This window comes from Hyperolius riggenbachi, chromosome 1, assembly GCF_040937935.1.
Source record: "Hyperolius riggenbachi isolate aHypRig1 chromosome 1, aHypRig1.pri, whole genome shotgun sequence".
NCBI lineage: Eukaryota > Metazoa > Chordata > Amphibia > Anura > Hyperoliidae > Hyperolius > Hyperolius riggenbachi.
Window position 1 is genome coordinate 668,049,753 of NC_090646.1, and position 14,016 is coordinate 668,063,768.

The 14,016-nt window shown below is 45.2% G+C and overlaps 1 protein-coding gene across 7 annotated transcripts in view; it reads right to left on the reverse strand.

Moving 5' to 3' along the window:
- Window positions 1–14,016, reverse strand: part of CNTFR (ciliary neurotrophic factor receptor) — an 841,679-nt gene that overhangs the window by 13,991 nt on the left and 813,672 nt on the right. For all 7 annotated transcript variants that reach the window (XM_068253005.1, XM_068252965.1, XM_068252959.1 and 4 more), the window contains one exon: window positions 7,370–7,550. In XM_068253005.1, the coding sequence (XP_068109106.1) occupies window positions 7,370–7,550 (181 nt within the window). The remainder of the gene's footprint in view (window positions 1–7,369; window positions 7,551–14,016) is intronic.

Consider the following 14,016-nt stretch of genomic DNA (forward strand, 5'->3'; position numbering starts at 1 on the left):
AGTCTTTATTGCTGAATTTGTGGGGGTCCAGTTGTACATACAGTATAGTTATCTAGCGCTGCGTAATACGTTGGCACTTTATATAATAATACATAAATCCACAGAAACTGGCCCTGCACTTTATTAAAACTGATTGGTATCGTCTCCTCCTAATGAGCCCATAGTCACAATATACAGTATCTACAGCAGAAGCATGGACCTGACAGAAGTGCGGCAGAGCATGACGCTTTGTGACTGCTGTAAATCTTCCTGTGACCTATGGAGTAAGTGACAGGAATAAAGGTCAGCAGTAGTAAATCCAGGATGGCTGGAGAGGTCCTGACAGGCCTGTAATGAGGTCTGTAGAGGAGAACAAGATATAAAACAGAGCCTGACCTCAGGGTGTCCTGCAGACCACAGAAGGGGTAGCGGTATACCGATTACAGGTACTCCACCAGTAGCAGCCTTCAGGTACTCCGCTAGTGGTTTCAGTACTAAGCACCTGGTATCTGAGTTCCCCAGATACAAAAATAAAGTAGCAGTGAACCCTCAGTCACCATAGTTAAGTAGCCATGTGCCTCCAAACACAAGAATGAACTAGTTATAGCCCTACTGTAGATAGCTGAGTTAGGCAGCCATTATGACCCCAGCTAAAATAATTAAAGGGGCACTGTGGCGAAAAATTGTAAAATTTAAAATATGTACAAACAGACAAATAAGAAGTACTTTTTTTTCCAGAGTAAAATGAGCCATAAATTACTTTTCTCCTATGTTGCTGTCACTTCCAGCATGGAGTAGAAATCTGACAGAAGTGACAGGTTTTAGACTAGTCCATCTCTTCATAGGGGATTCTCAACAAGGCTTTTATTCCTTATAAAGATATTTCGTAAAAAGGATTTAAACAATGATGCCGGCCAGCTTCCCTGCTTGCTAGAGGCACCTCTAGGCACCAGCTGATAAGCCAACTGCCTGGAGCGGCAGATTTATCTGGGTGCGCTTCCAGAGGGAAAAAAGTTTATTTCCCCTGTCCTTAGAGACTGAAAACTGAGGGTGCGGAAATAAAAAGTTCTAATGAAAGCATCTGCTGCTCAGCCTCTCATAAGGAGTCTACAAAACTTTTGTCTACAACTCTTTGTATGACGTTCCCTAATTAGTTGTCATCTCGGGATCTAGTGTGTGTCTGTTGACTCCTGTCCTGCCCCTCCTTATGACCATGAAAAGAAAACAAAGAAGAGGAGGATGCTGTCTTTCAGGGAAGCAGATACAAGGCATTCCAGGATGGACTGGCCGGGGGCAAAGGGGGGAGATTTTCCTCTAGGCTGCTGGTACAGTGCCTGGTGCATTGAGATTTTTCTTGTATAAAGGAATGTGAAGCACTAGGCTGGCTGAGGAGGCTTGCCTTATGCAGAGTCCAAAGAAAAAAACTCTGTCTGCTCTCTCACCATTGTAAAGTCTGCATGTGGACAGCTTGATAAGGCATTACATGACTGATGACTGTTCTTATTACTGCTCCTCTTGCTCTGGAGGTAGATCTCTGGTGGGAAGCAGTTGAAAAGGGCTATGCAAACTGTGTACGCCCTTTTCAACAGGATGCCAGTGGTGGTGATAGGGTAAGTAGTGGGGGGGGGGGGGGGTAGGATTGGGGTTAGGAAACATGGGCAAGTTTCAGGTTTGGCACACCGCGGGGTGGGGAGTGTTAAGGCTAGGCACCACCTAGCCTAGCTGGGCGTTAGGGTTGGGTACCATACTCTACTGCTAGTAAAAGAATATCAGTAATTTTACTGATACTCCACTACTGGTTATTCCCTTTGCCCCTTTTCAAGCACCTTTAATAAATGTCCGCCTCTGTTGATCCGCCATGGGGTGGGGGAGAGGTGATTATGTACGGAGCTGCCACGACTGTTATCCCACAAACGTATTCTGCACGCGAATCCCTGCTACAGTTCGTAAATCTGGAAAACCCGCCGAGTGCGCCAGAAGTACACTTTATAAATTTTAAAGTTTCAAGGCCCCTCCCCCCCCCCCCGAATAATTTGCATTGCAAACAGCATCCGTCTCCATCTAGAAGGCCGGTTTCCCATCTCGAGCTCAGTCATTCATGTTTTAGAGCTCACAGAGCCCATTGCAGAACGCATCATTCATATTCTAAATCCGGTTATTTACATCCCAGGGAGCGTAATTCACATTCTGCCGTGAAAGGTAGGATTTTCCCCAATGGCCCTTAAGTCAATTACAGTGCAGGGCTGATGATAATTATGATATATGGGTTGTTACGGCTCGCAAATAGCTTCCTCCTTCCCTTCCCTTTCTACTCCGAAAGCCCCTAGCCGATGAGCGAATGTCGGGGGAGGGGGGGGCATGCTTTTAAATGGAAATTAATTTAGGAAACGGACAATTTCCTGTGAGACGATATCACAGCTACTAAACTGCAGGAGAAAATCTCGACTTCGGATCTTCGCCGGTGTTCACCAAACAAATGGCTTGAAGCTAAAGCTCTTTGTTCTGCAGGAAGTACTCCGCATTGAGCAGGTTGTGTCTGTGCTGGGATAAGAGATATGGCCCATATGCAATTCACTTGTTCTAAGTTTTCTCCTAGGAGATCATTTGTCATCTTCAGCACTTTGCAACTGAAAAAGTACCAAAAGGTAGGTGAAGAAGTACTACCAACATTAGTCTGAGTATTTTCCTTCTAGCTGATGGTTTAAAAAGACTCTGTAATTAAAAAAACGTCCCCTGGGGGGTACTCACCTTGGGAGGGGGAAGCCTCAGGGTACCAATGAGGCCTCCCCCATCCCTGTAGCTGCAGGCAATCCAGCACTGGCTCCCCCGAAACTTCCCGGAATCCTCCCCTCCACAAGCCTGACAAGTTTACTTTCCTTGGCTCCAGGGCCGGTTTAAGCAACAATGGGGCCCCAGGGCAGAATAATCCGGGGGCCCAAACAGATACCCCGGAGCAAAAATCGGCATTAAGGGACCTTTTTTGCAGCTGGTATAGTCAGGGTGTGAAGCCCCAATCGGTCGGAGCTCCCCATTCTGGCTATCCCAGCCTGCATGGGGGACAAGGGGTTAAAAAGTTTCAGGAGGGAGGATCCCACATAATTAAAAAAAACATTTTTCCACTTTTTTAAACATAAATAAAAAAATTGGGAAAATAGAAAAAAAATGCCAGGGATCTTCATGCAGCCATATTGCGGCTGTATAGCGATCCCTGGCCAAAGCACTGCGGCTGCGTATAGACCCCCTGGAAACCCCGTCAGGAAATTTGTTGCGCTTTCATTTGATACATGTAAAATTACACTACCGTTGGGTTTGCTACTAAAAGTGACATTTACTGCATTTAAAAGTATACTTTTTTCCTTCAAAACTTTAAAATCGATTTTCTCAAAAACGATAAGGTCTTTTTGAAAAATTGTTTTCCCTCTTATTCCCAATGATCTCCTTAACATATCCTGCAAATTTTGAGTTTCTAGCATTTAAGGTGAATTTGCTATTAACCATTAAAGTCGGTGGGTTTTTAAATGTGTATTTTTTTTCCTTTGAAAGTTTAAAATCGATTTTCTCAAAAACTAAAGGGTCGTTTTGAATTTTTTTCCTCTTGTAGCCACTGGGGGCCCCTACAGGCTCTGGGGCCCTGGGGCAACTGCCTACTTTGCCTCTATGGTAGCGCCGGCCCTGCCTGGCTTCAGCGGGGGTGCTGTTGCGGCTCTCAGTACGGAGATAGGCGGAAATAGCCGATCTCTGTTGGGTCCGCTCTACTATGCAGGCGCAGGATACTTGTGCCTGTGCAGTAGAGCGGGCCGACAGCGATCGGCTATTTCCATCTATCTCCGAGCGGAGAGCCGATACTGCGCTGGAACCGGGAAGGTAAATATTTACATCCTCGCTGTTCGGAGGGACACAGGAGGACAGGGGAAGCCTCGATAGGATCCGGAGACTTCCCCCACCTGAAGTGAGTACCCCCCAGGGGAACTTTTTTTAGTTACAGGTTTTCTTTAAAAGGCATTTTATTGATAAGCATTGAGAATATCCCCTAGGAATAAACTTAGGAGAAAATGTGAATTGCAGAAGGCCCATACTGTTTTTATCTCAAATTATAGGTATGAAGGATCTGTTTGGTTGGCTACAGGTCTGTTTACCCGGAAACTTCCCATCAGCCTTTTTGGTCACTAGTTGTCTTAGTTCCGTCAATGTTTTAAGGTCTCTTTTCCACAGACAGTTGAGCTGTGTGCTCAGCAAGCAGTTACCAGACAGCAGTGAGCGGTTGCCAGGCAGCAACAAGCAGTTACCAGGCAGCCGTGAGCAGTTGTGACTTGAGAGGCATTTCACTGCCTGTCTGTGGAAAAGAGGCCTTAAAGGACCACTATCGCGAAAAACGTAGGCAGTTAAAATCTGACAGAACTGACACGTTTTGGGTCAGTCCATCTCCTCATGGGGGATTCTCAAGGTTTTCTTTGTTTTCAACAGCATTTGTTGAACAGCAACTGCAAAGTCTAGCTGACAAAATAGTGTGCGAGTAGGGAGACTGGCTGGTATCTTAAACTACTGTTCAGGAAAAAATGTTGAAAACAAAGAAAACTCTGAGAATCCCCCATGAGAAGATGGACTGGCCCAAAACCTGTTGGTTCTGTCAGATTTTAACTGCCTACTTTTTCGAGATAGTGGTCCTTTTAAGCTCCAGCTGGCTGAAACTCTCACAAATCTCTTCCTCCCTGTACAGGAAATGACTAAAATTCTCACAGATCACTTCCTGCCTATACAGGAAATACTGAAATTCTCACAGATGACTTCCTACCTGTACAGGAAATAACTGAAATTCTCACAGATCACTTGCTGCCTGTACAGGAAATGACTGAAATTCTCACAGATCACTTCCCAGATCACTTGCTGCCTGTACAGGAAATGACTGAAATTCTCACAGATCACTTCCTGCCTGTACAGGAAATAACTGAAATTCTCACAGATCACTTCCTGCCTGTACAGGAAATGACAAATTCTCACAGATCACTTCCCAGATCACTTCCTGCCTGTACAGGAAATAACTGAAATTCTCACAGATCACTTCCTGCCTATACAGAAAATGACTGAAATTCTCACAGATCACTTCCTGCCTGTACAGGAAATGACTGAAATTCTCACAGATCACTTCCCAGATCACTTGCTGCCTGTACAGGAAATGACTGAAATTCTCACAGATCACGTACGGCCTATACAGGAAGTACTGAAATTCTCACAGATCACTTCCTGCCTGTACAGGAAATGACTGAAATTCTCACAGATCACTTCCCAGATCACTTGCTGCCTGTACAGGAAATGACTGAAATTCTCACAGATCACTTCCTGCCTGTACAGGAAATAACTGAAATTCTCACAGATCACTTCCTGCCTGTACAGGAAATAACTGAAATTCTCACAGATCACTTCCCAGATCACTTCCTGCCTGTACAGGAAATAACTGAAATTCTCACAGATCACTTCCTGCCTATACAGAAAATGACTGAAATTCTCACAGATCACTTCCCAGACCACTTGCTGCCTGTACAGGAAATGACTGAAATTCTCACAGATTACGTACTGCCTATACAGGAAGTACTGAAATTCTCACAGATCACTTCCTGCCTGTACAGGAAATGACTGAAATTCTCACAGATCACTTCCCAGATCACTTGCTGCCTGTACAGGAAATGACTGAAATTCTCACAGATCACGTACGGCCTATACAGGAAGTACTGAAATTCTCACAGATCACTTCCTGCCTGTACAGGAAATGACTGAAATTCTCACAGATCACTTCCCAGATCACTTGCTGCCTGTACAGGAAATTACTGAAATTCTCACAGAATGAGGCACAAAACAACAATAAAAAATACAAAGAATCAAAAAATTTTGTAAACCCTTAAAACAGCATTTAAAACAAAAACTTTATTTATTTATTTTTAGAGTTGAGCTGTGTTACTGAAAATCTCAGAATGCTTTAGTTGGTATAACGCCGCCTGATTTCTTAATTTTTCTACTCTCTCTTTTTTTTTTTTTTTTAATAACACAGATTTAATGCAAGTAACTAAAGCTTATATTAAACATCAGGTTTTAGGACTCTCCAATAAGTGGGACCATCCCCCGCTGCACGCTCCCCGTACTGGTTCTCACGGCGGCAGAAGATGCGTCGCTGCGCAGACAGCGCTCCACCGCCTGTATATACTACACTGACCTCATGGGGCCTCTGTAGCAGAGCCCTGGAGCCTGTCCCATAAACATTATATATTATATCCCTGTTATTAATACCGCTCTTCAAAGCCCGAGCGCTCAGCATGGGGGGGAGGGGGCCGCTGACCTCTCAGCGTGGAGTATTAGGGGCTGATTAAGCTCTAATGAGCAAATAATGAAGAGTCGCCGGGACGGCACAACTTTAACCCTTCCCTGCGGTGAAAGAATCGCAGCCCAGCCCAGAAATCATCTGCTGGCTCTCCACACACTGAAACACGCTCACTAAACTCACATAGCTCCCAACTGTCCCTCTTTTGGAGGGACAGTCCCTCTTTGGGAGCCCTGTCCCTCTTTCCTCCTCATTTGTCCCTCTCTCTATGTAAATATTTATATTTCTCTACTAAAAAAATGTGTTTGCTTGAATATAAACTTTACTCCCATCCTTTACATTGATATATTACTACTTTTAAAATGTTACTATGAAGGAAAATGAACCAGGATAGAAGGGACCAGTGTGGTTTGAATTATTAAACAGCATATTTTTCTTATGAAATCTTTATAGTATGCGTGTGACAAGGGTGTGGCTTAAGTGTCCCTCTTTCTCATCTCAAAAAGTTGGGAAGTATGAACTCACGTCATCCAATTTTTACTTTCTGGCCAACTTTTTGATCGATCAGATTGGTTACTGTTGATGCAACAATGGATCAGTTTATCAATGTTTTTTTTCTATCTGAAATGATCAAATTGGCTATCATTTTTATTCTATGTATGGGTCCGATCGATGATTTCCAGTAGTTTCCTTACCATTTACAATTATCAGATCGGAAGGTAGATTAGTGGATCATGAGTGGGCATCTGAAAGGCCAGCTAAAGCGAGAGGTATATGGAGGCTGCCATATTTATTTCCTTTTAAGCAATACCAGTTGCCTGGCTGTCCTGTTGATCCTCTGCCTTTAATACTTTTAGTCATAAACCCTGAACAAGCATGCAGCAGATCAGCTGTTTCTGACAGTATTGTCAGATCTGACAAGATTAGCTGAGTGTTCGTTTCTGGTGTGATTCAGACACTACTACAGCCAAATAGATGAGCAGGATAGCCAGGCAACTGGTATTGTTTAAAAGGAAATAAATATGGCAGCCTCCGTAGTCTTATTACCCCTGGGAATGCAGGTGTAGCTCCACCCCTCACCTGTTTTCTGGGCTTCTGTGGTGATGTATTTGGGCTCCTCTGTCCACGGAGTGGCGTGGGCCGCTACGCTCCAGTCGCTCCACGTGCCGATCTCAAAGTCTTTGGCCGCCACCTGGATGATGTACTCCTTGCCGGCGTAGGCGTCGGTGATGGTGTGCGATGTTCCATCTGATAGCTCTACCTGCCGAGACACAGGAGGACATTGTTAGGACCCAGCTTGGGTAATGCATGGCATCTTTACATCCTGTTTATAGAACATCTGGAACTGATCCATTACTGGCCTACAAATATAACCAGAGACAGATTATCCATGAGGTAATCCAGGCAGGTGCCCGGGGCCTGGTAGCTGTGCAGGGGGATCGCTGCCCCTCTGAGCTCCTCACCTCACCTGTTATCTGAAGGCCAGCAGCTGGTGCCATCTGACATTTTTGCATACACCAAGCATGATTCGCATGTACCATTCCCCAAGCCCGCTGCCTAGGTGTCACCCTCGGCTCAGTTCTCTCCTCTGCACCCCTCATCCAAAGTATTACCCGATCCTGCAACTTCCACCTCCGCAACATCTCCAGGATCCACTCATACCTGTCCCCTGACACCACCCAACTCTGCGTCCATGCCCTTGTCATCTCCCGCCTGGACTATTGCAATTCCCTTTTATCAGGCCTCCCCTCTAACCGTACTGCCCCCCTTAAATCAGTAATGAATGTGGCAGCAAGACTGATAGAATCTTCCCATCACTTTGCTTCTACAACTTCACTTTGTAAAGCCCTCCACTGGCTCCCCATCCGCTTCAGGATCAACTTCAAAATCCTGTGCTTGGCCTACAAATCAGTGCACAAGACCTGCCCGACCTACATCTCTGACCTTGTCCACAGGCACATACTGGCCCGCCCCCTCCTATCCTCCAACGACCTGTGCCTGGTCGCACCACGCATATCTCACTCACATGCACGATTGCAGGACTTCACTAGAGTTGCACCTACTCTCTGGAACTCACTCCCACCAGCCATTAGACTCTCCCCCACCTTTAATGCCTTCAAACAAGCCCTCAAAGATTCACCTTTTCATACTCACCTACCACCCCCACAACAGCACCATAATGCAATCCACCAGGCACCCTTTCAACAAATGCACCTATTGTCTCTACCCCCACCCTTTAGATTGTAAGCCTCTGGCAGAGCCCTTCCCTCCCCCCTAATGTTTCCAGCTTGATTATGCAATCTTACTGTCAGTCGCCCCTCTTGTGGACTAGAAGAGTCTCTATTTTGACCAATGACACTGAACTACTGTTATCAATGCCATTTGCATGATCTTGTCTTGCTGTGAGCTCCTTGTATGTCCTAACTTGTATGTTACCCATTTATCTATTGTGCAGCGCTGCGTAATATGTTAGTGCTTTATAAATACAATAAATAATAATATATAATAATCATTGTAGAGTAGCACGGTGGCATAGTGTTTAGCGCTCTAGCCTTGCAGCGCTGGGTCCCCGGGTTCAATCCCAGCCAGGTCAACATCTGCAAGGAGTTTGTATGTTCTCCCCGTGTCTGCGTGGGTTTCCTCCGGGTACTCCGGTTTCCTCCCACATCCCAAAAACATACAAATAAGTGAAGTGGCTTCCCCCTAAATTGGCCCTAGACTAGGATACATACATTACACAAAATATTCATAGACATAGGACTATGGTAGGGATTAGATTGTGAGCTCCTCAGTTAAGTGACAAGACAATATACTCTGTACAGCGCTGCGGAAGATGTTGGCGCTTTATAAATACTAAATAATAATAAATAATAGACCATCTCCTCTTACATAAAAACCTCATTTAAAATGTAAGTTAATGCATAGGTAAGTTAATGCAAGCGGATAAAGATATTGAAGTGTACACCGCACTGCTGATTGGGCAGCTATGTCAGTATACTCGCAGCACACATAATTATAAGTCCAGTAACACTCTGAGGACTGCATTGCTGAGTGGCTGCAGTGGGTGCCAGTGACGTCTGCGCAGGTGTAATAAGGCCAGCAGGAAGTGAGTGATAGACTGACAGAGCTGGCTGAGGCACAGTGCACATTGCTGGGGGGCCGCTATCCCCCCTATTCCCATCAGCCGGCCCCCAGCAACACAGAACAGACATAGCCACACTCTATCCGCGGCTATAGCTGTCAGGGGCTCCCCCCGATCTCTCTGCTTCCTTTCAGGCCCACAACGGCTGCGTCCAGCTGACAGGCAGACACGCTATCCAGTTTAAAGGCGGCCATGTCTTCGCTCAGGTCTCTCCTCCCGATTATGAGTGTGCCGGAGACTGGAGGTCGTGGGGTCACCACGTGCGGCTGCGGGGCGGCTATGGGAGGCGGCTAATAATCCAGGATATATGGCCTGCTTCCCGGGCCTATCTTACAAACCCAATGCAACTAATACACAAAAAGTGAGCAGTGGCCAGACAATAGTCATAACAGGCAGAAATCGGGTTTACAGGCCCGAAAACTATTTTCACAGTATAAACCATAACCTTTATTATAGCAAATAATAAGTGAGTATTACAAATCGTACAATATGCAGCCTCATCATTTGCTGGAATAAAAGCCATGTTTTATACTGATGAAAAGGTTTTAGGCCTTACAAACTCAGAGGATCTTCGGCACAAAATTAAGGAGGATCTCCGACCTTCTGAACACTCTGCTATACAGATTCCTGCCCCTCACCTGGATAAGAAAACTTTCAGGTGTTTAATAGGGATGGCTCTGATTAGAACTCATGGAGAAGCATGTGATCAGTTTGATCAGCTGATAGATTTTGTAAGGTTCTGATTTGCTGGTCCTGATCATGTGTTACACCAGGAAGACATCACAGTGAATCAGAACCTTACAAATCTATCAGCTGATCAAACCGATCATATGCTTCTCCATGAGTTCTTCTAATCAGAGCTATCCCTAGTGTTTAATGAGACATATAAGATAATAATAATGTTTATTCATTATTAAAGGGAATGTCCAAGCAAAATAAAAAAATGAGATTCACTTACCTGGGGCTTCTACCAGCCCCCTGCAGCCATCCTGTGCCCTCGTAGTCACTCACTGCTGCTCCAGTCCCTCGCTGGCAGCTTTCTGACCTCGGAGGTCAGGGCCAAATTGCGTACATTTTTACGCATTCCCGCTAGTGCAGGAACATCAACACATACATTTTTACACGTTACTGGTTCAAAAATATTTGTAGATACTTTATTATAGTTATAGATATCAATAATATCATCATTCCATTATCACTGTAATTATTTAAGCAGCCAATGTATTTAGAGCCTTGCAAGTGTTCCAGGCCAATTTATTTTAGCTATTTTTTTTTTATTTATTTGTTACATTTCCCTGCTTCTAATTACTACTACTGTAATGTGTATTTATGACCACTTGTCACTAGGGGGCAGTGTGAGACAATAACACAGGATTTCTTTCAGTTTCTGTTTTCTGCTCGTGGAGACAGATCAAAGCATTCCAAGAATGCTGTTAAAAGCAGTGCACTTATCTAAAATGAGATAACTCTATTGAAACTGCTAAAGCGTTATAGAGATACCACAGTGGTTTAAGTATCAGACGCACTTCCTATTCTTATATATTGGTGTTTAGTCCCGCCCTCCCACTGAGGCTTAACTTAGGCTATTTAGTTATGCAGAGTTTTCCTCAGGGCTTTGGAGTCAGAGAGTCAGAGCAATTTTGGGCACCTGAAGTCGGAGTCGGTGGTTTCATAAACTGAGGAGTTGGAGTCCGATGATTTTTGTACCTACTCCACAGCCCTGGTTTTCCTCCCACAGCATTCTGGGAGACCAGGTAACTATTTCTACTGCCTTCAGAATTCTGAGAACTGTCCGCAGAGATGCACCTGACAGGACTAAAGATGCCAGTGATAAATGTCAGAATGTAAATCAGGGAGAGGAAATATTTTACAATGGGCAAACACTGGCTAAATCATTTATAAATTAATATTGTAAAAAAAAAAAATCAATTTTATTCAATACTTTATTTTCACTAAAGTTGCTGTTTAGCTACTTGAGGACCCTGGGCTTACACCCCCCTAGTGACCAGGTTATTTTTTACTATTTAGGCCACTGCAGATTTAAGGCCAAGCTGCAGGGCCGTACAACATAGCACACAAGTGATCCCCCCCCCTTTTCTGCCCACCTACAGAGCTCTCTGTTGGTGGGCTTTGATGCTCCTGAAATGTTTTATTTATATAAATATTTATTTGCTTTTTTTTTTTTAATAAATGTTTTTTGTTTTTTTTGTTTCCCCAGCCCTCCTTCCCCCCGCCAGCCAATTACCACGATCGTCTCTCGTAGACATCAGCCTATGAGACCCGACCGCTCTCCTGTCTCGGGACAGCCGTGCTCAGCGCTGTATGGTGTAAATAGTCGGGGTTTCGCCGTGTAACAGACCATAGTGGTGATCGCTGCTGGGAGACTGATGACGGACTGGAGCTCAGTGCGCGATCCCCAGCAAAACACGTCTAACGCCGATCGGCGGACAGTCCATTGGCGTGAGGTGGACGTTAAGAAGTTAAGAGACTCTGAAGCGAGAATAAATCTCGCTTCAGAGCTCATAGTTAGCAGGGGCACGTGTGCCCCTGCTAAACCGCCGCTATCGCGCCGCTAAACGGGGCTCCCTTCACCCCCAAACCCCCCACTGCGACACTTGGTCGCAGGCTTGGTCGCTCCTGGAGGCAGGGCTAACGGCTGCAGCCCTGCCTCCAGTCACGTCTATCAGCGGCGCATCGCCGCCTCTCCCCCGCCCCTCTCAGTGAAGGAAGACTGAGAGGGGCGGGGGAGAGGCGGAGATACGCGCTGACAGACGCGTGTGGGGCAGGGCTGCGGCGGTTAGCCCTGCCCCAACCAGGAAGCGCTCCCCCGCATTACGGAGGGGATTTGGGGGTGAAGGGACCCCCGTTAAGCCGTGGGATAGCGGTGGTTTGGGCAGGGGCACACATGCCCCTGCTAACTCTGAGGTCTGAAGCGAGATTTATTCTCGCTTCAGACTCTCTTCAAGCAGATTCCCTCTTCACATGCATCTAAAAATAAGAGAGCTTTTCCATCAAATAATGTACTGACATTTGTTCTTTTATTTCCCGTGGAACAGACAATTCCCGGTCATGCTGCAAGAGTCCTCTAGGTGGTGCTATTGTCAGGCTTTATGAGACTTGAGAGATTTATGTTATCCGGCATAGACACGTCAGTGTATTTTACACTTACAGACCAATTAAGCTTAAAAAGGAATAAGACACATTCTTGCAGCAATTATGTTGATTGGTGGAAATTACAGACATGAAACTGAAGACACATTGTGTAACTGTTCTTGCCTGTAGTTGCCCTTCTCTATACAGGCTTAAAGGGAACCCAAGCTGAGAAACCTATGGAGGCCGACAAAATATTAAATTCCTTTTAAACAATACAGATTGCCTGGCTGTCCTGCTGATCCTCTGCCTCTAATACTTTTAGCCATAGCCCCTGAACAAGCATGCAGGTCAGATGCTCTGGCTGAAGTGACACTGGATTTGCTGCATGCTTGTTTTGGATGTGATTGCTAAGGCAACAGTTCGGGGTCCCATTGCTGTACAGATGTAGTGCTCAGACGTTGCCTAGCAACCCATCACTGTAGTATCGGGGCCACCAAACTGTCACCTTAGCGATCAGATCCGATCACTACAGCCACACAGGCTGGGAGATAATGGTCTGCTACTTGCCCAACTAGTAATGAAATATGGTATACAATATCTATCTATCTATCTATCTATCTATCTATCTATCTATCTATCTATCTATCTATCTATCTATCTATCTATCTATCTATCTATCTATCTATCTATCTATCTATCTATATCACTAGGATGTCATAAGTAAGGGAAAGGTTATTGCTGTATCAATATTGCACACAGCTGAGTGGAGATGAGTAGAAATTGCCTGAAATCTTGAGGGGTAAAAACCCAGGAATGCAAAGTGGTTGAAGAACAAATGAACTGAGAGGTATATGGAGGCCGCCATATTTATTTCCTTGTAAACAATACCAGTTGCCTGGCAGCCCTGCTTATCTATTTGGCTGCAGTAATGTCTGATTCACACCAGAAACAAGCATGCAGCTAATCTCATCAGACCTGACAATAATGTCAGAAACACCTGATCTGCTGCATGCTTGTTCAGGGGCTATGGCCAATAGTATTAGCGGCAGAGGATCAGCAGGACTGCCAGGCAAGTGGTATTGCTTAAAAGGAAATAAATTGAGGCAGGGAACACACTTGTCTTTCAGTTTTCTGCACGCGTTTTTCTGCGTACTTTTTCTGCACACCAAGGGCTTGATTCACTAAAGGGTGCTAACACAGTTATCACGCCTAAAAGCTTTGCACGGCAAAGCTGTTACTGTTCGCGTGCTATTTTAGCGCAAGTAAAGTTTTGCCGGTATAAATGTGGAAACAGTTTATTCGGATTGTCACTTTTATATATCTTTCGTCGTTTAATCACCAGGTTTCCTGCAGATCAGGTGATCTGCACTATTATAAACACTCGAGGCAGCCAAAAATCCAGTGTGTGTACAGCAGCCCCCTTGGTGCGTCGCCACGTGATCTGCCCGGCGGATCATCTCGTCTGAGCGCGCCCGGCGCTGTGTCCGATCAG